The sequence below is a fragment of the Saccoglossus kowalevskii genome, chromosome 4, assembly GCF_978046115.1.
Source record: "Saccoglossus kowalevskii chromosome 4, keSacKowa6.1, whole genome shotgun sequence".
In the NCBI taxonomy this organism is placed as follows: domain Eukaryota; kingdom Metazoa; phylum Hemichordata; class Enteropneusta; family Harrimaniidae; genus Saccoglossus; species Saccoglossus kowalevskii.
In genome coordinates, this window is record NC_140644.1 from 15817144 (window position 1) to 15842527 (window position 25384).

General features: G+C 38.9%; 1 protein-coding gene across 1 annotated transcript in view; it reads left to right on the forward strand.

Moving 5' to 3' along the window:
- Window positions 1-22646: 22646 nt before the first annotated feature.
- LOC100366924 (uncharacterized) overlaps window positions 22647-25384 on the forward strand; it is a 282324-nt gene continuing 279586 nt past the window's right edge. Inside the window, exon 1 of the mRNA XM_078011409.2 lies at window positions 22647-23770. Coding sequence (XP_077867535.1) covers window positions 23105-23770 — 666 coding nt within the window. The 5' untranslated portion in view covers window positions 22647-23104. The remainder of the gene's footprint in view (window positions 23771-25384) is intronic.

Consider the following 25384-nt stretch of genomic DNA (forward strand, 5'->3'; position numbering starts at 1 on the left):
ATGCTGTAGAAAAGGTACTGCAAGAAGAGATGCTATAGAAGGTATGCTGTAGAAAACGTACTGCAAGAAGAGATGCTATAGAAGGTATGCTGTAGAAAACGTACTGCAAGAAGAGATGCTATAGAAGGTATGCTGTAGAAAACGTACTGCAAGAAGAGATGCTATAGAAGGTATGCTGTAGAAAACGTACTGCAAGAAGAGATGCTATAGAAGGTATGCTGTAGAAAACGTACTGCAAGAAGAGATGCTATAGAAGGTATGCTGTAGAAAACGTACTGCAAGATGAGATGCTATAGAAGGTATGCTGTAGAAAACGTACTGCAAGAAGAGATGCTATAGAAGGTATGCTGTAGAAAACGTACTGCAAGAAGAGATGCTATAGAAGGTATGCTGTAGAAAACGTACTGCAAGAAGAGATGCTATAGAAAGTGTGCTGTAGAAAACGTACTGCAAGAAGAGATGCTATAGAAGGCATGCTGTAGAAAACGTACTGCAAGAAGAGATGCTATAGAAGGTATGCTGTAGAAAACGTACTGCAAGAAGAGATGCTATAGAAGGTATGCTGTAGAAAACGTACTGCAAGAAGAGATGCTATAGAAGGTATGCTGTAGAAAACGTACTGCAAGAAGAGATGCTATAGAAGGTATGCTGTAGAAAACGTACTGCAAGAAGAGATGCTATAGAAGGTATGCTGTAGAAAACGTACTGCAAGAAGAGATGCTATAGAAGGTATGCTGTAGAAAATGTACTGCAAGAAGAGATGCTATAGAAGGTATGCTGTAGAACACGTACTGCAAGATGAGATGCTATAGAAGGTATGCTGTAGAAAATGTACTGCAAGAAGAGATGCTATAGAAGGTATGCTGTAGAAAACGTACTGCAAGAAGAGATGCTATAGAAGGTATGCTGTAGAACACGTACTGCAAGATGAGATGCTATAGAAGGTATGCTGTAGAAAACGTACTGCAAGAAGAGATGCTATAGAAGGTATGCTGTAGAAAACGTACTGCAAGAAGAGATGCTATAGAAGGTATGCTGTAGAAAACGTACTGCAAGAAGAGATGATATAGAAGGGATGCTGTGGAAAACGTACTGCAAGAGATGCTATAGAAGGTATGCTGTAGAAAACGTACTGCAAGAAGAGATGCTATAGAAGGTATGCTGTAGAAAAGGTACTGCAAGAAGAGATGCTATAGAAGGTATGCTGTAGAAAACGTACTGCAAGAAGAGATGCTATAGAAGGTATTTAGAAAACGTACTGCAAGACGAGATGCTATAGAAGGTATGCTGTAGAAAACGTACTGCAAGAAGAGATGCTATAGAAGGTATGCTGTAGAAAACGTACTGCAAGAAGAGATGCTATAGAAGGTATGCTGTAGAAAACGTACTGCAAGAAGAGATGCTATAGAAGGTGTGCTGTAGAAAACGTACTGCAAGAAGAGATGCTATAGAAGGTATGCTGTAGAACACGTACTGCAAGATGAGATGCTATAGAAGGTATGCTGTAGAAAACGTACTGCAAGAAGAGATGCTATAGAAGGTATGCTGTAGAAAACGTACTGCAAGAAGAGATGCTATAGAAGGTGTGCTGTAGAAAACGTGCTGCAAGAAGAGATGCTATAGAAGGCATGCTGTAGAAAACGTACTGCAAGAAGAGATGCTATAGAAGGCATGCTGTAGAAAACGTACTGCAAGAAGAGATGCTATAGAAGGTATGCTGTAGAAAACGTACTGCAAGAAGAGATGCTATAGAAGGTATGCTGTAGAAAACGTACTGCAAGAAGAGATGCTATAGAAGGTATGCTGTAGAAAACGTACTGCAAGAAGAGATGCTATAGAAGGTATGCTGTAGAAAACGTACTGCAAGAAGAGATGCTATAGAAGGTATGCTGTAGAAAACGTACTGCAAGAAGAGATGCTATAGAAGGTATGCTGTAGAACACGTACTGCAAGATGAGATGCTATAGAAGGTATGCTGTAGAAAACGTACTGCAAGAAGAGATGCTATAGAAGGTATGCTGTAGAAAACGTACTGCAAGAAGAGATGCTATAGAAGGTATGCTGTAGAAAATGTACTGCAAGAAGAGATGCTATAGAAGGTATGCTGTAGAAAACGTACTGCAAGATGAGATGCTATAGAAGGTATGCTGTAGAAAACGTACTGCAAGAAGAGATGCTATAGAAGGTATGCTGTAGAAAACGTACTGCAAGAAGAGATGCTATAGAAGGTATGCTGTAGAAAACGTACTGCAAGAAGAGATGCTATAGAAGGTATGCTGTAGAAAACGTACTGCAAGAAGAGATGCTATAGAAAGTGTGCTGTAGAAAACGTACTGCAAGAAGAGATGCTATAGAAGGCATGCTGTAGAAAACGTACTGCAAGAAGAGATGCTATAGAAGGTATGCTGTAGAAAACGTACTGCAAGAAGAGATGCTATAGAAGGTATGCTGTAGAAAACGTACTGCAAGAAGAGATGCTATAGAAGGTATGCTGTAGAAAACGTACTGCAAGAAGAGATGCTATAGAAGGTATGCTGTAGAAAACGTACTGCAAGAAGAGATGCTATAGAAGGTATGCTGTAGAAAACGTACTGCAAGAAGAGATGCTATAGAAGGTATGCTGTAGAAAATGTACTGCAAGAAGAGATGCTATAGAAGGTATGCTGTAGAACACGTACTGCAAGATGAGATGCTATAGAAGGTATGCTGTAGAAAACGTACTGCAAGAAGAGATGCTATAGAAGGTATGCTGTAGAAAATGTACTGCAAGAAGAGATGCTATAGAAGGTATGCTGTAGAAAACGTACTGCAAGAAGAGATGCTATAGAAGGTATGCTGTAGAAAACGTACTGCAAGAAGAGATGCTATAGAAGGTATGCTGTAGAAAACGTACTGCAAGAAGAGATGCTATAGAAGGTATGCTGTAGAAAATGTACTGCAAGAAGAGATGCTATAGAAGGTATGCTGTAGAAAACGTACTGCAAGATGAGATGCTATATAAGGTATGCTGTAGAAAACGTACTGCAAGAAGAGATGCTATAGAAGGTATGCTGTAGAAAACGTACTGCAAGAAGAGATGCTATAGAAGGTATGCTGTAGAAAACGTACTGCAAGAAGAGATGCTATAGAAGGTGTGCTGTAGAAAACGTACTGCAAGAAGAGATGCTATAGAAGGCATGCTGTAGAAAACGCACTGCAAGAAGAGATGCTATAGAAGGTATGCAGTAGAAAACGTACTGCAAGAAGAGATGCTATAGAAGGTATGCTGTAGAAAACGTACTGCAAGAAGAGATGCTATAGAAGGTATGCTGTAGAAAACGTACTGCAAGAAGAGATGCTATAGAAGGTATGCTGTAGAAAACGTACTGCAAGAAGAGATGCTATAGAAGGTATGCTGTAGAAAACGTACTGCAAGAAGAGATGCTATAGAAGGTATGCTGTAGAAAATGTACAGCAAGAAGAGATGCTATAGAAGGTATGCTGTAGAAAACGTACTGCAAGATGAGATGCTATAGAAGGTATGCTGTAGAAAACGTACTGCAAGAAGAGATGCTATAGAAGGTATGCTGTAGAAAACGTACTGCAAGAAGAGATGCTATAGAAGGTATGCTGTAGAAAACGTACTGCAAGAAGAGATGATATAGAAGGGATGCTGTGGAAAACGTACTGCAAGAGATACTATAGAAGGTATGCTGTAGAAAACGTACTGTAAGAAGAGATGCTATAGAAGGTATGCTGTAGACAACGTACTGCAAGAAGAGATGCTATAGAAGGTATGCTGTAGAAAACGTACTGCAAGAAGAGATGCTATAGAAGGTATTTAGAAAACGTACTGCAAGACGAGATGCTATAGAAGGTATGCTGTAGAAAACGTACTGCAAGAAGAGATGCTATAGAAGGTATGCTGTAGAAAACGTACTGCAAGAAGAGATGCTATAGAAGGTATGCTGTAGAAAACGTACTGCAAGAAGAGATGCTATAGAAGGTATGCTGTAGAAAACGTACTGCAAGAAGAGATGCTATAGAAGGTATGCTGTAGAAAACGTACTGCCAGAAGAGATGCTATAGAAGGTATGCTGTAGAAAACGTACTACAAGAAGAGATGCTATAGAAGGTATGCTGTAGAAAACGTACTGCAAGATGAGATGCTATAGAAGGTATGCTGTAGAAAACGTACTGCAAGAAGAGTTGCTATAGAAGGTATGCTGTAGAAAACGTACTGCAAGAAGAGATGCTATAGAAGGTATGCTGTAGAAAACGTACTGCAAGAAGAGATGCTATAGAAGGTGTGCTGTAGAAAACGTACTGCAAGAAGAGATGCTATAGAAGGCATGCTGTAGAAAACGTACTGCAAGAAGAGATGCTATAGAAGGTATGCTGTAGAAAACGTACTGCAAGAAGAGATGCTATAGAAGGTATGCTGTAGAAAACGTACTGCAAGAAGAGATGCTATGGAAGGTATGCTGTAGAAAACGTACTGCAAGAAGAGATGCTATAGAAGGTATGCTGTAGAAAATGTACTGCAAGAAGAGATGCTATAGAAGGTATGCTGTAGAACACGTACTGCAAGATGAGATGCTATAGAAGGTATGCTGTAGAAAACGTACTGCAAGAAGAGATGCTATAGAAGGTATGCTGTAGAAAACGTACTGCAAGAAGAGATGCTATAGAAGGTATGCTGTAGAAAACGTACTGCAAGAAGAGATGATATAGAAGGGATGCTGTGGAAAACGTACTGCAAGAGATGCTATAGAAGGTATGCTGTAGAAAACGTACTGCAAGAAGAGATGCTATAGAAGGTATGCTGTAGAAAAGGTACTGCAAGAAGAGATGCTATAGAAGGTATGCTGTAGAAAACGTACTGCAAGAAGAGATGCTATAGAAGGTATTTAGAAAACGTACTGCAAGACGAGATGCTATAGAAGGTATGCTGTAGAAAACGTACTGCAAGAAGAGATGCTATAGAAGGTATGCTGTAGAAAACGTACTGCAAGAAGAGATGCTATAGAAGGTATGCTGTAGAAAACGTACTGCAAGAAGAGATGCTATAGAAGGTATGCTGTAGAAAACGTACTGCAAGAAGAGATGCTATAGAAGGTATGCTGTAGAAAACGTACTGCAAGAAGAGATGCTATAGAAGGTATGCTGTAGAAAACGTACTGCAAGAAGAGATGCTATAGAAGGTATGCTGTAGAAAACGTACTGCAAGAAGAGATGCTATAGAAGGTATGCTGTAGAAAACGTACTGCAAGAAGAGATGCTATAGAAGGTATGCTGTAGAAAACGTACTGCAAGAAGAGATGCTATAGAAGGTATGCTGTAGAAAACGTACTGCAAGAAGAGATGCTATAGAAGGTATGCTGTAGAAAACGTACTGCAAGAAGAGATGCTATAGAAAGTATGCTGTAGAAAACGTACTGCAAGAAGAGATGCTATAGAAGGTATGCTGTAGAAAACGTACTGCAAGAAGAGATGCTATAGAAGGTATGCTGTAGAAAACGTACTGCAAGAAGAGATGCTATAGAAAGTGTGCTGTAGAAAACGTACTGCAAGAAGAGATGCTATAGAAGGCATGCTGTAGAAAACGTACTGCAAGAAGAGATGCTATAGAAGGTATGCTGTAGAAAACGTACTGCAAGAAGAGATGCTATAGAAGGTATGCTGTAGAAAACGTACTGCAAGAAGAGATGCTATAGAAGGTATGCTGTAGAAAACGTACTGCAAGAAGAGATGCTATAGAAGGTATGCTGTAGAAAACGTACTGCAAGAAGAGATGCTATAGAAGGTATGCTGTAGAAAACGTACTGCAAGAAGAGATGCTATAGAAGGTATGCTGTAGAAAATGTACTGCAAGAAGAGATGCTATAGAAGGTATGCTGTAGAACACGTACTGCAAGATGAGATGCTATAGAAGGTATGCTGTAGAAAACGTACTGCAAGAAGAGATGCTATAGAAGGTATGCTGTAGAAAACGTACTGCAAGAAGAGATGCTATAGAAGGTATGCTGTAGAAAACGTACTGCAAGAAGAGATGATATAGAAGGGATGCTGTGGAAAACGTACTGCAAGAGATGCTATAGAAGGTATGCTGTAGAAAACGTACTGCAAGAAGAGATGCTATAGAAGGTATGCTGTAGAAAAGGTACTGCAAGAAGAGATGCTATAGAAGGTATGCTGTAGAAAACGTACTGCAAGAAGAGATGCTATAGAAGGTATTTAGAAAACGTACTGCAAGACGAGATGCTATAGAAGGTATGCTGTAGAAAACGTACTGCAAGAAGAGATGCTATAGAAGGTATGCTGTAGAAAACGTACTGCAAGAAGAGATGCTATAGAAGGTATGCTGTAGAAAACGTACTACAAGAAGAGATGCTATAGAAGGTATGCTGTAGAACACGTACTGCAAGATGAGATGCTATAGAAGGTATGCTGTAGAAAACGTACTGCAAGAAGAGATGCTATAGAAGGTATGCTGTAGAAAACGTACTGCAAGAAGAGATGCTATAGAAGGTATGCTGTAGAAAACGTACTGCAAGAAGAGATGCTATAGAAGGTATGCTGTAGAAAACGTACTGCAAGATGAGATGCTATAGAAGGTATGCTGTAGAAAACGTACTGCAAGAAGAGATGCTATAGAAGGTATGCTGTAGAAAACGTACTGCAAGAAGAGATGCTATAGAAGGTATGCTGTAGAAAACGTACTGCAAGAAGAGATGCTATAGAAGGTATGCTGTAGAAAAGGTACTGCAAGAAGAGATGCTATAGAAAGTGTGCTGTAGAAAACGTACTGCAAGAAGAGATGCTATAGAAGGCATGCTGTAGAAAACGTACTGCAAGAAGAGATGCTATAGAAGGTATGCTGTAGAAAACGTACTGCAAGAAGAGATGCTATAGAAGGTATGCTGTAGAAAACGTACTGCAAGAAGAGATGCTATAGAAGGTATGCTGTAGAAAACGTACTGCAAGAAGAGATGCTATAGAAGGTATGCTGTAGAAAACGTACTGCAAGAAGAGATGCTATAGAAGGTATGCTGTAGAAAACGTACTGCAAGAAGAGATGCTATAGAAGGTATGCTGTAGAAAATGTACTGCAAGAAGAGATGCTATAGAAGGTATGCTGTAGAAAACGTACTGCAAGAAGAGATGCTATAGAAGGTATGCTGTAGAAAACGTACTGCAAGAAGAGATGCTATAGAAGGTATGCTGTAGAAAACGTACTGCAAGATGAGATGCTATAGAAGGTATGCTGTAGAAAACGTACTGCAAGAAGAGATGCTATAGAAGGTATGCTGTAGAAAACGTACTGCAAGAAGAGATGCTATAGAAGGTATGCTGTAGAAAACGTACTGCAAGAAGAGATGCTATAGAAGGTATTTAGAAAACGTACTGCAAGACGAGATGCTATAGAAGGTATGCTGTAGAAAACGTACTGCAAGAAGAGATGATATAGAAGGTATGCTGTAGAACACGTACTGCAAGATGAGATGCTATAGAAGGTATGCTGTAGAAAACGTACTGCAAGAAGAGATGCTATAGAAGGTATGCTGTAGAAAACGTACTGCAAGAAGAGATGCTATAGAAGGTATGCTGTAGAAAACGTACTGCAAGAAGAGATGCTATAGAAGGTGTGCTGTAGAAAACGTACTGCAAGAAGAGATGCTATAGAAGGTATGCTGTAGAACACGTACTGCAAGATGAGATGCTATAGAAGGTATGCTGTAGAAAACGTACTGCAAGAAGAGATGCTATAGAAGGTATGCTGTAGAAAACGTACTGCAAGATGAGATGCTATAGAAGGTATGCTGTAGAAAACGTACTGCAAGAAGAGATGCTATAGAAGGTATGCTGTAGAAAACGTACTGCAAGAAGAGATGCTATAGAAGGTATGCTGTAGAAAACGTACTGCAAGAAGAGATGCTATAGAAGGTATTTAGAAAACGTACTGCAAGACGAGATGCTATAGAAGGTATGCTGTAGAAAACGTACTGCAAGAAGAGATGATATAGAAGGGATGCTGTGGAAAACGTACTGCAAGAGATGCTATAGAAGGTATGCTGTAGAAAACGTACTGCAAGAAGAGATGCTATAGAAGGTATGCTGTAGAAAAGGTACTGCAAGAAGAGATGCTATAGAAGGTATGCTGTAGAAAACGTACTGCAAGAAGAGATGCTATAGAAGGTATTTAGAAAACGTACTGCAAGACGAGATGCTATAGAAGGTATGCTGTAGAAAACGTACTGCAAGAAGAGATGCTATAGAAGGTATGCTGTAGAAAACGTACTGCAAGAAGAGATGCTATAGAAGGTATGCTGTAGAAAACGTACTGCAAGAAGAAATGCTATAGAAGGTATGCTGTAGAAAGCGTACTGCAAGAAGAGATGCTATAGAAGGTATGCTGTAGAAAACGTACTACAAGAAGAGATGCTATAGAAGGTATGCTGTAGAAAACGTACTGCAAGATGAGATGCTATAGAAGGTATGCTGTAGAAAACGTACTGCAAGAAGAGATGCTATAGAAGGTATGCTGTAGAAAACGTACTGCAAGAAGAGATGCTATAGAAGGTATGCTGTAGAAAACGTACTGCAAGAAGAGATGCTATAGAAGGTGTGCTGTAGAAAACGTACTGCAAGAAGAGATGCTATAGAAGGCATGCTGTAGAAAACGTACTGCAAGAAGAGATGCTATAGAAGGTATGCTGTAGAAAACGTACTGCAAGAAGAGATGCTATAGAAGGTATGCTGTAGAAAACGTACTGCAAGAAGAGATGCTATAGAAGGTATGCTGTAGAAAACGTACTGCAAGAAGAGATGCTATAGAAGGTATGCTGTAGAAAACGTACTGCAAGAAGAGATGCTATAGAAGGTATGCTGTAGAAAACGTACTGCAAGAAGAGATGCTATAGAAGGTATGCTGTAGAAAATGTACTGCAAGAAGAGATGCTATAGAAGGTATGCTGTAGAAAACGTACTGCAAGATGAGATGCTATAGAAGGTATGCTGTAGAAAATGTACTGCAAGAAGAGATGCTATAGAAGGTATGCTGTAGAAAACGTACTGCAAGAAGAGATGCTATAGAAGGTATGCTGTAGAAAACGTACTTCAAGAAGAGATGATATAGAAGGGATGCTGTGGAAAACGTACTGCAAGAGATGCTATAGAAGGTATGCTGTAGAAAACGTACTGCAAGAAGAGATGCTATAGAAGGTATGCTGTAGAAAACGTACTGCAAGAAGAGATGCTATAGAAGGTATGCTGTAGAAAACGTACTGCAAGAAGAGATGCTATAGAAGGTATGCTGTAGAAAACGTACTGCAAGAAGAGATGCTATAGAAGGTATTTAGAAAACGCACTGCAAGACGAGATGCTATAGAAGGTATGCTGTAGAAAACGTACTGCAAGAAGAGATGCTATAGAAGGTATGCTGTAGAAAACGTACTGCAAGAAGAGATGCTATAGAAGGTATGCTGTAGAAAACGTACTGCAAGAAGAGATGCTATAGAAGGTATGCTGTAGAAAACGTACTGCAAGAAGAGATGCTATAGAAGGTATGCTGTAGAAAATGTACTGCAAGAAGAGATGCTATAGAAGGTATGCTGTAGAAAACGTACTGCAAGAAGAGATGCTATAGAAGGTATGCTCTAGAAAACGTACTTCAAAAAGATATGCTATAGAAGGTATGCTGTAGAAAACGTACTGCAAGAAGAGATGCTATAGAAGGTATGCTGGCAAAATATACAGTAGGAGATACGAGGTAGAAGAAATAAGTGTAGTATACGAAATGATGCGAGAAAAGATGCTTATAGAAATTATGCTGCAAAGTATACATGCTGTAGTAAGATATGAAGTAGTAGAGACGTAGCAAGAAGATATCCAGCAGACGATATGCTGCAGGACAATTTGCAGTAGAAGACACGCTGCAAGAAGATATGCAGTAAGTATTAAAGTAGAAGAAATGTTACAAAAAAAAGATACTGTGGAAGTTATGCTGCAACAATGGATACAGTGGAGTAGATTGTGTGAAAAGAGATACATTAAAAGAAGTGCTACAGGAAGGTATACCATAGAAGATATAGGGTAGATATGTTTCAGGAAAATATGAAGTAGTAGATATATAGCAAAAATATATGCAGTAGAATGTATGCTGCAAAAGAATTTGCAGAAGGAATGCTGCAAGAATATATACAGTAGAAGATATGTTGCAATAAGTGATGCAGTAGAAGATATACTAATATTGCGAGAAGCAATGAAGTATAAGTGATACTACAAGAAGAGATGCATAGATGACACTGTAAGATATACAGCAGAATAGATGCAGCGAGAAGATATGCGTTACAATCAATATATGCTGTAAATACGGAGCCGAAATTGATGCTGTAAGAAGATATGAAGTAATATAGACACCACAAGGAGATGTGCAGTAGAAGAGCTGCAAGAGAATATGTAGACTGGCAAAGTCGGGACTTCTTTTTTGTTTCACAAAAAGAAATAATTGTTTTAAGTCCTTTTAGCGTGATCACGAAAACTAGCGTGACCGCGAACGAAAGATTTCTTTCGCAGTCACGCTAGTTTTCGCGATCAAGCTAAAAAGGCTAAATTGGCATTTTTTGTTGTTGTAAAAACAAAAAAGAAGCCCCAACTTTGCCAGTCTAGAGAATATGCAGTGGTAGTGGTGATACAGTGGTAGTGAAGATTCGCAATATGCCACAAGAAGGAATGGAAGAAAATATACGGTAGCAGATATACTAGGAGGGGATATGCAGTAGAAGATGTGCACCAAGACGATATGCAGAATGAGATATGCTGCAAAACGAGATTTAATGATAGAAATGATGGTATGCAGTAGAAGAGATACCGGACGGGGAGTTGCAGTGAAATATTCTTCAAGATATGCAGTGTAAGTTATACCAGAGGTACATTACTTGGGGTTTGTAACTACGGTGACATGATACCAAGATTCCGTCACAATCTCGCTCTCGCATAAGCGTTCCAACTCAGAAAAATGCGAATGCGCATGCCCGAGGTAACTAGGATACTGGGATGTCCAGGTGGATCAAAATAGCTGCCCACTATATGACGGATTACGAGAACTATATTTTCTGTACATTTTCGATGTATTACATTTTTCACTATGATAGTGACAAGAAAAGTTTTATTTTTTCATTACAAACCTTGAACATTGATATATGTCATGTCAGAAGGTCGTAGTCTCAGTCTCGCTATCTACGAGAAGAGACTTGAATGGGATCTTGACATGATGTCACCATACAGTACTATGCGAGTTGCAAACCCCAAGTAATGTACCTCTGGTTATACATATGGCAAAAATAAGTGCTTTACAAAGAGACGCGTTAGATGAGATGCTAAAAGAAAATGTTATGCAGAAGAACAACTGAAAAAGGAGATGCAGCTTGTAGCCCCTTCACATGTACATCTAACTCTCACACTACAGACTCCCTTGCACAGCATATAGTTAATAGATGATTTTCCGTACAATTGCGAGATCTCGCGAGATGCATGTAAGACGCGCGTCGAACGTCTGCCGCAAAAATCGAACGATTTGATTTTGAAATTCGAGTTTCTTTATTTCGTAGCTCACATCGACCAGCCGATCTTCGACAGAGGAATATTGCTTTCGAATACGCTTACTTAATCGAAATTGCCTATCATCAAATGTGTACAGCACATTACTAAGCATGGAAATATCCCCAAAATATGTTCGCGTTTGTCGAATCCCACCTTTGTTTGTCCTGTTTTTACGTTCGATTTCACGCATAACGCGTGATTCTCGCAGTGAACGGAAAATGGTCAATTAACTACATCCATGTGCGTGTGTTATAGTTCCCATTATTTATACGGCCAAGTTTTGTTAATACCAACACATCAACGTTTGAAAAAAAATAATAATATAACTTGGTACTTGGCTTGTACTTGTACTCTACCAAAATATGCATTTATGTCTTTCTTGATTTACCTTACCTTGCTTGCTTGCGTATGTGATTCTCATGGTGGCAATATCCCCCTCAACGCCCACTGGCAAGGCTGCTGTACAATCTGATTAAAATAAGATCCTAGTTTTGGCTTCTTTTTTTTTGTATATATATATTTATTTTATTTTGATTTAGTATTTATTTTTTGAAGTTTCGGTAATTGCGAAAGCAAATAAGGCGATAATTGGCGATAGTTACAAATATACCAAATCACAAAATATACCGTAACAAAAAATATAAAAAAATACAAAATAATTAAAAAAAAAATAGTAAAAGTAAAATAAATATATAAAATGAAATACACGCCGTACAAATACATCAGATATTAATCAGATTGGGCTGCTGTAGATACCATTAACACTCAGGTACCATGTCAGTTTGTCCATGTCATGTGCAACTCAAATCTACAAGTTGCATCAAGGGGTCGGCCGTTACGACATTTTTGTTTTGTTTTTACGAATGCCCCGCCAATAATTTACTGGCAATGCGTTAATATGGCAATTTTAACCATTCCATAAACACAGAGATTGTCCTTGAGTATACCGATTACTAAAACCATTTCCAATGGAGACCTTGATTTGTGAAGTAAATTGATGTCTCACATGCCTCGAAATTGATTTTTGTACTGCCATTTTGCGCAAACGTACAAATAGGTTGAAATTGGCAAAAACGGTTTCGAATTATATTATTTATATAAGTCCACTCCCTGAAATCCACCGTATACTGGACTCTGTACAGCGAACGGTGATTGTGATCTGTACACATGGTTATGCCCTTGTATAAAAACAAACGCGATTCAATAAATTGTTGTCAGTATTCTACAAGCCATGTTCGTGTATGTATTGTCCATTGTAGAGTGTATGTGCGTGCTCTCATCACGAGTCCATCCCAGTCAATACCTTTCTCGTTTTTTGAACACTCACTACTGCGTTCACGCATGCGCAATTAAGCAGTATTGTACATTCATTACAGTAATATGCACGAAATTCACAGCCGTCAATAAAAAAAAACTTTTTCTTCTAAATCTGTTATTGATCGGTCACCTCTACTGCATATCTTCTAGCAACGTACAAACTGAGTGTATCTCGTTCTGCAACGCGTACTGCATAACGTATACTGTTTTTTTTTTTTTTTTTTTTTTTTTTTTTTTTTTTGCAGTATCTACTCAGGCGAGCGCACCTTGCTGCGGGTGTTCAATTAAATGTCTTAAAATATATCCTGTTGCATAATCTCTAAATCACGGCCCATTGCAGTATATTTTTCCTATTTTCTCGCTGCAAGTATTCTGCTGATTGTAATACTTAAGAGCTTTCCTTCTGTATCCAATACCCGCACAAGTGTTTATCATTTGAGATATGAATTAAAATCGTTGGATATACACAGTTCATATATTGAATATCGTTGATTAATATGTGGTAATTCCAGCATCGGTATTAACAATCAAGTAGGCATTCAAGGAAATACTCGCTGTTACGGCACGCCTGATTGGCTGAAAATGAGTATGCGCACTTGGTTTACCCAGAACTCTGTGCGAATCCCCCTTGATTCTGGCTGCTAGCCATTTTCGTTCATGAAATCGTCGGATATCATCAGAAAACGCGGGATTTGTGCAGTTTTGAATAAAACCAAGTTAGCGATTATGAACAATGGTTATTATCGTAACATCTGATCCCCTCTAAAAAAAAAATTCGCATTTTAAGGTAAGAAATCGAAATTTGAAACCGACAGGGTGTCGATTTACTAGGTGCCATGTTTCACAACTTGTTTATTTATATACGTATAGCGAATGATTTTTTTTTTAAATTAGTATTTATTGATTTTCAGCCCCCAAGTGACTGTGGATGTCATGTACACACTTGTCGAGTTTCCTTCCTTGTAAAGTGTAGTAATGGTGCGCTGTCATGACAAGATCGCTAGTGTTTCATTTAATGTAATTAAGGCGGAGACATTTTCAGTAGAAAAGGCAATCGTATTTTGTTTGGAAATGTACTAACAATAAAAGAATAACAAATATAGCTATAAAGACATTGTTGCTTGGACTTTTTTGTCAGCATTTATTTAGCTCTCAGACTAGTAATACAGTGTATTACTAGTCTGAGTTTAGCTGAAAACCCATTACTTGAATTCTAAACATATACCAATTCAGGTGAGAGAACAAAGACATTGCACGTGTTCGGTTGCTCTTCAAAAGACACCGGTCCTCCGATTGTAAACCCGAAACAGCGATTTTATGTGCCTGCTTACCCGGTGCTTACCTGTCTGCTGGGTCAGTATTGGTGACCGGGAATTAAAAATAAACAAAACAACCTTGACAACAGCACCAGCAGTATATTTAGACACATGCAAGGCTCGTGTGTACAAGCACTCTACGCTGTCGCGGCAAGGCATCGACTGACAATCGATCCAAACAAACACCATCGCGTTGACGACGTTCGACTTTCGAACAGAAACAAGCACATTGTGGTTTCCAGTGTTCTGATTGGGTGACAAGTTTGGCGCGTGTACCATTTGTGGTAGCAGGGGTGTGTGGCATAAATATATGTGGGTGATAACTAGTTATAGTTGGGTTGCATCGGGTCCCTTTGGACCCAGACCGCGATATTATTTAACTGTGTCTTAGTATTAACATGGAGGTAAAAGCCCGGGGTAAAAAACAGTCTGGTAATGAGCGATTCGTTGAAACGATGCCCCTGTTTTTTTTAATTAACTAGGTAGGTCAACTATAAAAGTGGACAACAACGTGGACACATTTGAATACGGCGATTTAATTTTTGTAAAGTCAAGTTTAAAGCAATATTGGAGAATGTCTTCTAACACGCCTACTGCTGATTATCTATGTTTCAAACAAAAAACAAATCTGTTCGTGTATTGCGCCATCAACGGCGAATTCAACGAAATAGCAACTGCTAAAAAAAGTTCGGGCATCATTTTCTTGGGTAAACACGTATGTTTATCTATGAAATAGAGTGTACAAATTATCTAGGATTCGCTTTCAAACTAGAACAACATAAATGCAGAATGTTTTAGAAAAGATATTCATAATTATGACAGAGCTGCGTGTGTAGAACACGAATTATTCAAATTATATATGTAGTATACGAATAACAAATTATTCTGCATATACTCATAAGATGTTACATAGGTAGAATTCAAAAGAACTATGACCAACCTTACTTTATTTGTGAAATCATAACTATAGACCTGCATATAGTCTCCTGTTTATTTTTTGGTATTTTTTTATAAATAAAATACAATTTTATGGGAGTGTATAAATGACGAAGGTTAGATTATCGCGAGAGTCGGTTATTTTGCGACAGTCCTACGAGTTCAACTTCTTTTTTTGTCCAACCCTCGCACTTATTTTTGTATATTATTCTTTACTGCACACGTAGTCCAGACTAATACCGTGTTCATATTGCTTGAACTGTAACAGAAGCTTCAATAACACCAGTTTCCAGTTTTACAATTTGTTTTACCATAGTCCCTCTGACTTTACCTTTTAGTACAGCACGTCTGACATGAAATTATACCCAAACAAACAAAACAAAACAAACACACATTCGATACGATTGCAGGTAGGGGAAACGGTGTATATTCAATATATTTGTACCAGGCGTCCGAAAACAAGACAAAGTGCTATCTGAACCCGTTTTCATGATGAAAAATATTTGTTTTACCCATTTCTGTATTTTTCAAAAGACGATAACAGTTGAAAGATGGATTAGCGTAACGTTTTATAAAAATGTGCTTTATTGAAATACTGCTCAGTCAATATAAGATAATAATAAAAAGTATTTTCACTAAATGTCGTGATTTGGAACTACCCATGCTTTTTTTATGTCCGTAGTCACAAACCATGAGACCAATAAAAAAAAGTGTGACCAATAAAAAAAAGGGCCTAATAATAAAAATAACTGACCAATAAGTAAATAAATAAGTGACAAATAAAAAAAAGTGTGTGACTATTCAATTCGACGGCTGAAAACAGGAAGCCGAACAATTTATCTTACTCAAACTTTACATTCAGGACATTTCTTCTCCAGCTCTTATATAGTATTTCGGCATCCCCGTCACAATTTGCTCCCGAGAGCAACCATCCTTGCACCGCTATCTCCGTGGCAACCCGTCACCGTCTATCAACACTAACTCCATATCCCATTTCCTATTATCTCCAAGTGTTTGTATGGTTTCTCAGACACTGCATCCGGTATGAGATGGGTCGGTGACAAACAGACAGGGACAGCTGAAAGCCGTCATTCATTTTTCCACGGTTAGCGTAATAAGAAGCGATGCGACTCTCTGTAGTAAACACGATGTTTTATATCGGCCGTGTCAAGTAACAAGCAGAAGTCCATGGCGGTTAGCCATTGGTCTGCGCTCGGTAAATGTAACAGGAGACGCTGGAAGGCACGTAAGGGGTCGGAAATGTTTGCCCTCGCTGCATGGTACTAATCACATACATCGAGGAGCCTTATATGTCCAAAGCGCGTCACGTTCCACAACTCATCTTCCGAGGCTGCCGTGAACTCTCGAAGTTTCTCTTGGACAGTTAACATGGTGGACTTAAACGGTGATTGAATCAGCTTTAAACCAAGTGACCAAGGACACCGTTAGAGGTGGTTTCTACACAAGAATGCGTGGCTAACACTCGCGTTACTTCGAGGTTTTTTTTTATTACATGGATTTCTAACCGCCGATCAGCACTGGTGTATATATATATATATATATATATATATATGTTTGGTTGGAATGTGAGTAGTTGCCGCGTTGGCTCGTAGTGTGCGCCTCTATGCTGTAACCCATCTTCATTTCACCCGGAAACCAGCGCGTCACCGGACTGTAAATGGGATTTTTTGACAACGCATTGGAGGAAAGTAGGTATATTTCTAGACCCTATCGTTCTGCATATTTCAGTGTTCTATTGCTAGAGAGTGTCTGGAATGAACCAGACACGTTGGCATGAAGCAGTACAGCTAGTGTTACTGACGTCGTGGCTGTCTGCATGTTCTCTTATCGTGTACACGCCAACGCTATAGACAATAATATTTCTTTTCTCCCATTGACGTTTATTTGTATTGAATAATTGTTGACGTAAATATATAATTTTGGATGAATTATTCAATTAAATTATTATAGCCCTACATATAATGTTACTGTATGCTAGTATTGAACGTTATAAAGGTTAGTAACTTTACTACTTCACACCAATAACTCGAAGAAACGCGAGTAATTTTCACAACTTTGGGTATATTTTGTGGAGGGCACCAGCATGTACTATTATGAATAAAAAGGTCGGCATCAATCCGGAAAAAAAAATGTTATTATGAAAATACTGGATTGCGTTAGATACCATCGTTTCCCATACTGTCCTTCGTTGTGTGTCCATGACCTGTTTATGTTCGGTCACGAATGCGTAAAAAAACACCGATGCGACTCGGAGTTTGAAATGCTATGAATCTAATAACGAGAGCATCGCCAGCATTCAGCCAGACGGACGAGCCTGGCATGCAGACCGGCGGTCATAACCAGATTTGAAGATGACGTCGTTTCACGCAATGCGGAAATAGTGGTCAATCGAAACCATACGCCAAGATTTCGCACAGTTCCGTCAACTACCATTGGAACGTTCAGCGGTTACATACGTAACCTAGAATCGTCTACGCGTACTATTTCACGCCATCGCGCTATTATAGCTCTTTGCATTTCACCGGAGAGCCCCATGGAATGTGCGGCCTGTCCCGGCACATCATGGAATTCATCGACAGTGTGAAAGAAAACTAATCATTGTCTTATAAAAAAAAACAAAAAAACTTTGCACCCAACGAGTTGGGGGTGTTGATGTGAATATGATATTTATGTTGAAACTAGTCGTACTTGTAACAGCACTATGCGAAAACATTACATATGCCGTATGTACACGAACCCGATTCGTTCAGAGTTAATTCTGTACAAGATTGTACAACAAATCTTCTTACGTGGATACCATGTCAAAGTATATCTATACACTATGGTGACAAGCACTATATTTTGATTTTGAGACACGTGGTTTATAACTTTTCCCGCCATTTTCTACATAATTGAGCACCATCTGTTGTAGTAACTTTTGAACTCGCTGCAAACCTTCGCATATCCTCGCCGGAACACTAGTACTTCAATCCAAGCATACCATACAAGTAGTAATGTCGGCGGTTGTATTTGTATCCAATAAACACGTACATCCTACTTGAGCCGTACAAACGAGACCGGAGACCGAAAAGTAGGCGTGTTAGAAGTTTATCTCGCGTTACGTTAAGAGCAGTCGGTACTTACACGAAAAAAGCTAAACGTAGTAGTTGTACCATCTAAAGACTGGCATAGCCTCGCACTCTATACATGTGTAAATCCTGGGGTGACGCCCCCCCCAAATAATGGGATTTTCTCATCTTCAGGGTTCGCAGGGTATGCATGATGTACTTTACGGGAGCAATATCATTGCTTCAGCACCCGATCCATACTAATAATATATATACACACCCGGAACAAGTAATTCTTATAAGTTGAACTTTAAAAGTTACCGGTATTTGATAATGTACGTATCAAAATTGTAAATTATCACAAACTAACAACAGCGGTACCATTGCAGCACATAAGTATTCTGTCGTTTGCTGAAAATTATATAATACGCATGCCACTGCGCCGATTGTTTTGGTCGTACAATGACACTGCACATGCGAGTGTTGGTGTTTTACTTATTTCATCGTGGGAATATTACGTAATATGCTGTGCAAAAGTAACCTTTTTCATACTTTACAATACACCCTAAACCAGCTTGGTAATCAACCTACGGTATAATAATATTTTGCGCACATTGCATCATTTATTGAATGATAATAAAACTGGTAGATTTATAGTTTCAAAAACTTTATTTTCATAGCCGAAATTATTTACGCGTGGCGGTTGTATAAAGTACTAGGAAAGTGCTGGATCACAACGTCGCCTTCCAGTTCCAATACTGGTCTGCATATAAACGCATTCATATACACTAGGCGGACCCACCATGCAATAATTTCCTAGGCGGACCCACCATGCAATAATTTCCTAGGCGGACCCACCATGCAATAATTTCCTAAGCCCCACTTATCTTAGCTTTTCCATTACGATATCTCACGTATTCGCAATTTAAGTCAGACAGTTTGTACTTGTCACATTCTCTGATAATTACGTTTCATTGATATAATGGAGGTTACCAGTCGCGATGGTGCAGAATCGATAATATCACATTTTACTGATGATTTACATTTATATTATGAGTCGGTAAACCATTTAGAACTTGATCATGATGGGAAATATTTTGAAGATTCAGGGAAATATCTTTAAATTAAGTTTACCATATTTGAAAAGAACAGCCACGACTGTCATCCTCAGTAGTTGCAACACTCAAACTAAAATCACGTCATATTGATGAGACATATGAATTTAATCCCTTCCCTCGCCCGAATTGTCAAATGGTCATATAAAACTCTTACTTAGTTGGACTTTTTAATGGTCCACGCGAAGATTGACATTCAACGTTCTAAGTTGAACACAAATAAAATCAGGTCGTTAATCGCAGGCCACAAAATACTTTGGAAATAACTAAAGTACTATAACGATCCTTCAATCGCCAATACAATGACGACGTCGTTGCCAGCCCCCTTGCTCGCACGAGCTAGTGCTGCGATGCAGTGACGTCATTTATGGAAGTACGCTGATTGTAGTTTGTGACTTAAAGGTTACAGGTCACTGTTTTAGTGGCTCGTAACAACAGCCGAGTAGTTCATCAAATATAAATCTTCTTATCTGTGTGTACACCATACGTCACTATGGTATGCAAATGTTCTTTTCTGAGTCGCGGCGACATTTTTTGAACTCAAATGAAGCTTTCTCTCAACCATGCATTCTTCGGAAATAACACCCATAATTTGAAGTTGAACTTGTTTAAGATTCCTTCCACGATAATGAATGCGATCAAAACGCCCCGGCCAAAAACCAGTACAACGTGATACTTGCATCGTTGCCATGGACACGCCCTTTGGTGATCACAACTTGTATAACGAGCATACCGAACTTTCGACGAGATATTAAACCTTTGCGCTTCAGGGGTCAATCAAAAGGTCAGGCTTGTTTTGATGATGTCATATGACGCGACATGATATTATGTCATACTCGACGTATGTGTAAAAAATTACGGAAAACTAATTTAGTTGGCTTTCATAAAACATGCTGCTTTTAACAAACACATATATACAATGGCCTTCCGACTTTATTTGTCACGGTGTTTCGTTTTTCTATAATTTCTTTGTTTATTTTAGACCAAATGGCACAATTTAACAGCGACTGCACGTCTTGATCAAATTAAAAACAAAATAAACAAACATAGAAGCAATTATGTTGCTTTATTTTGTGTGAAAGGTCACGATGAAAAAAAATAACTTCGGCGTTCCAATGGCGTGTGAATTTTTACGGTTTTTAATCGTAAAATAGTACCAGCTTATCTTCATCTTAACTAAAATTAAATTAGTTCGTACTAAATTGAGTATAGGTAACAATTAACCGCTTCGTTGGCACATTGCAATATAACGCTGCAAAATATTTCGCTAAGTTAAAATAAACAAACCTTCGCCCTCTCGAAACGGACTGTAGTTATGCGCCCTCTCCGGCGTTATGTTTATGTCGGATCGTTTCAGTATGCTAACTACAGTTTGAATTTCATATAGCGTTCAGACAAGTCTTGCGATTAATAGAGCCTGGAGTAATGCTAGGGAGAACATTTAGACCATGTTATTATTAGTTTCTATGGCAACAAATTCATGATGACGTATGAAGATGATACGCATGATATGCCACGAATATGGGAAATTAGCGTTGTTACGAATACGAGTGGTTGAATACATAATACACAAAATTCGTTTACAATACACGTTCCCTGTACGCTTTGCCCTCTACCGACGAACAGCTTCTGTGACGTCAAAATTACGTAATGGTTGAAATATAGCTCACAACGACAACAGTTTGTGTATTCGTTTTTAATTTATATGTAAGCACATCTCTCGAAAACATTATTTTTTACGGACGAACGATAACAGAGCAAAATAATGTCGACGTTATGAACGGCCATTTCACATATGTACGTCACACGAGCGCCCGTCGATAGAGGGCGCGACTTGTGGGAACGATGTATCGTGTACTGTTTCCCTATTATTTCAAGTATACAACATGAAATCTAAACCAATGAATCACATGGACAGTTGGCAACCGAAAGTCCCACTCGCAGCTTGAAAGCTGCTCGTTTTTGATCGTTCATAGAATATCGCACACAAATGACGAATCTATGGCCCTATTGAAAAATGTGTGCGTGACAGGAAATGAAAACATAGTGTCTGAATTTCTTTCTATAACGAAACGACTTCATACAACGTACTAAATATGCAATATGTGAACATTTAGTTAAGTATTCTTGAGTTGAAAATCGTTTCGCGAATAATATTTTCGAAGTTGAATGATAGGATAATTTAAAGCGCGGTAGTCATCGCGCAGCGCGTGTTTGGAATTTCATGTAAATAAACAATGTATTTTACACGCGTTGTATACGTCGAGCACGACGACTTTCGCCCTTTAATGTGTCGAACAGGGGTGGCTCTCGAAAGCTGTTGAATTTTGAAAGAAGAATGTTGAGCATTCCTATCATCCGCGTCTCTACAGTGAAACTATTCGTTTACCATTCGAAACAACGCTTATAATGTGCAACGGACATTGTTTCCAAGAAAGAAGATCCACTTCGATCTCACATATCGAACTACATGTACATCGTCGCGACAGGCACCCGTGAATCACGTGCATTCCCTTTTTTTAATCAGATTGCAATCCAGTGTTTGCAATAGAAGTTATTCGACTAGATAATTAAACGAGCTAAATATTTAATTGCCCTGATGAAACAACATTTCAATGACGTAGATAGAAAATAACGATGTGCGTTTACTGATGTCGGGTGCGACGGGAGCTTTCGTTTCGTTTTAACGCAGTGCGCCCCCACGCTGTATAAAACCCAGTTTTCTACGAAATTTGCCAGTTGACGTACCGTTTTCCTGAAAAGGAAAAAAAAGTATGAGTGATAGTGTATGATCGTAAATCATTGTAAAAAGTGATTTGCTGTAACATGATCGGTACACTTTCATCACGGTCTCTCGAGACGTATTCTAATTGATTGTCATCATCCCTTCTTGTGTACTGAGAAACCCCACCCCCATTTTAACATGGTTGCAACCACGCGGTTGTAGAACTTCCCAGGCAATCGATGAGTCGCAGGTTTTACAGATACAGTAGTAAGTTAAACGTTAGTAGTCGTTATCAATCCGCAAGTGTTTAACGTTATGTTTGCGGTGTCTGATTGAATGAGGCAAGACGTCAGTGAGCTACACAGATAAGACATGTTAAATGGTCTGAGGTCAACGGTCATATGGGGCTGTCCCGTCATCACTACTACGAGAAGCATACAGAAACCGGATCAGTTTCTGTAATCATCCGGTCACTAAAGGCGGAAAAGTTTAAAGTTTTGAATCAGATCGGAATTGATAGTAGTGAAAAAATATCGTGCTGTGTCGGTGAGTGTACTATGTGAAGGACACGACATTTCACTGGTACTATGTATTACACTCGACTGTAAACAAACAACTGCTCGTGCCACACCGGACACGTGAAACGTCCAGCAGCGTTTCCAAGGTCCAAATTCGTTTATTCATACGATTACTATTTCGAACAAAATAGCTAGTATGCTCGACTTTATCTCATCGCCAGGCGGGAATTCCATTCATGTGCTGGATTAATTGTGAAATCCAGCCAAGTGTGCTAAGCTAGGATCTCAAGTTCGCTAGGTTGTCGGCACGCAGATGACATCGAGGAACGCGGTAATCATCTCACCGTTGACAGCGAAGAAAGACGGCCGCTAAAAAGCTATAAAAATACTCGTATAACAAGAATTCTTGGGATTCATAAAGAGGAATCCGTTCCGCCGAGTTAACTGGTGCGGTATTCCACTTTCCCCCTGCTATTTTTGCATTTATTTCTCCTCGCTTGGCTAAGCCCAACTTCGTGAAAACAAAATGAGTGTGCCAGAGATTCTCGAAGCTGCAAGTGGAACGGAATCTCCCAAAACTCCCAGTACACCGACTGCTCCACGAAGCAGACATTCTTTTGCCTCGGACGATGCATCGGAGAAAGACCCATCGCCCCCTTCTACACCGAAGAAAGCGGTGCTGCAAAATCGTCACGCCAAGCTTCGGTTGACGAGAAGCTACGACCCAAACGTGACTCGACATCGGGCTGATAGACCACACAGCTGCCGGGAACCCGAACACAAACAGGACGTGACGGACGACAACGAGCATAGCATACTGCGACCAGTGAAGTCACTGACGCTCGGAGGGGGGAATATTTTACACCATATCATTGAATCGGACTCTCCCATCTCGTCGCCACGATCCAAAAAGAAATACAACTATCTGCAAAAAATGGCCATGATATTTCACGGCCCCAAGTCCCCGTCGTCTGCTACGTCCAGCCCTGTGTACAGCGACGAAGAATGCAGCGTCTATAGTGATTCCGATTTTTATTTTGACAATACCTCCCCTATTGCTTCACCCACAGTTATGCACAGGGGAAAATTGCCTTCGTCTGCAAGCAGTAGACTTATCCCCAAGAAATGGAGGTTCAAATCGTCGAGTTCCAAATTGGTGTCCTGTGCTACCGCCACTCTGTGGAGCTCCGAGGTAAGTTGCATAATTATTAAATCCGTATTCTGTAAACTACCGACCTCATTCGCCAAGATTCTCCATGTCAAGCATATATTTGTCATTAATGACTTATTTATTCTGTAGTAGTATCTGATGGTAAGCCCCAGTCTTAAATATCACTGCAAACTGAGATAATTTGTTTATATGTAACTTGGATATACTGTAGAATACTTTATTTTCGCTTGGAATTTATTTTCGCTATTTTCGCTGAAAGAATGAATCCGTGAAAATAAAATCCAGCGAATATACTTTTTTTTACTATATTTCACATTAAACTCATCAAAAATCAGTGAAAATAAATTCCATACAAAACGCCCAAAAAGCCTTTTCAGCAAAAATTAATTCCAGCGAAAATAAAGTGCCAATTTTATTTCACAGATTTAAGTAAAATAAGATATTCGACGATTATAGTTTATCTTGTTTTGAATCAATTCAGTTTTTCTACAGTGGTCACAAAAAAGCTGTTTCAAAAATATATTGTTTATAAAATTTGAAAACAGCTGTTGACCAATCAGAATGATTGTCGCCGAGGATGCTTATACAAGCACCTGAAATCAAATGGACAACCTAGTCTGCGCGTATGCAGCGAGAGTCAATCAATCGTATGCACATAACCAGAATCGGATTGGCTTTGCAGTACATTGTGGAACACCGCATGAATTATTCGTCTTTATTAGACTTTAATGAAATGTTTGATAAACGTGTTATAAAATTCTTATAAATTTTTGAAACAGCTTTTCTGAAACCACTGTACTGAATAAATCAACAAGTATTTAAAAAAAAAAAGATCCTCATGGTTTGCAAGTAATTTATCACAAATCCATGAAACTGGATTCTATCAAGCACATTAGATGAAATCGGTGATTTGAGCGGAAATAACTTCCCGCTATTAAAAGCTTGCTAATCCACAAGTACCGTTAGATATCAGCACATTAAGCTTTGGTACAGATATGTGGTTGGACTCTGACTGCAGTGGTATCAACTCAGCAAACACCAATAACATAAACAGTTTGTCCAGTTTAATTTTTATGTTTTTAAAAAAAACGTTATGTTTCTCTGGTATATAGGAATAGATAATCAGTTCATATTGTGGACTTAAAAGTTCTTTTTTGGTACTCTGTGTAGTGTGTTGCATAGCTGTCATTTGTTAATGTGTGGATAACCTTCTCTACAGGGGAAATACTCACTGACCAAAAGATGTGTGTATAATTACTAAGTACCAGCATTTGTTTAGTTATCTATCTCTGATATCTTGTTAAACATGGTTACCAGTTAGTAGAACAGGAATGAATAATGATAACAGCTCTAATCTTGACCGGATTATCACCCTGATTCAAAGTAAATATATGTGCTCTGTCTTCTCTAAAGTGCACTGTCAACACAATAATAGATTTTTTGGGGAGGGGGGGGGGGGCATCACTAGATTATAAATTGCTTTGTTAAAAGTCTTTTAACCCTTTCACCACCATTATTAACTCTTGTAACCATCCATCAAAGTAGTTCAGTATCTTTTATTTTTTATGTTAGAAAATGTTAATTTAAACTTATGAACGTTAGTTTTGATATTAGAGAAAAAGTATACAGAATGTA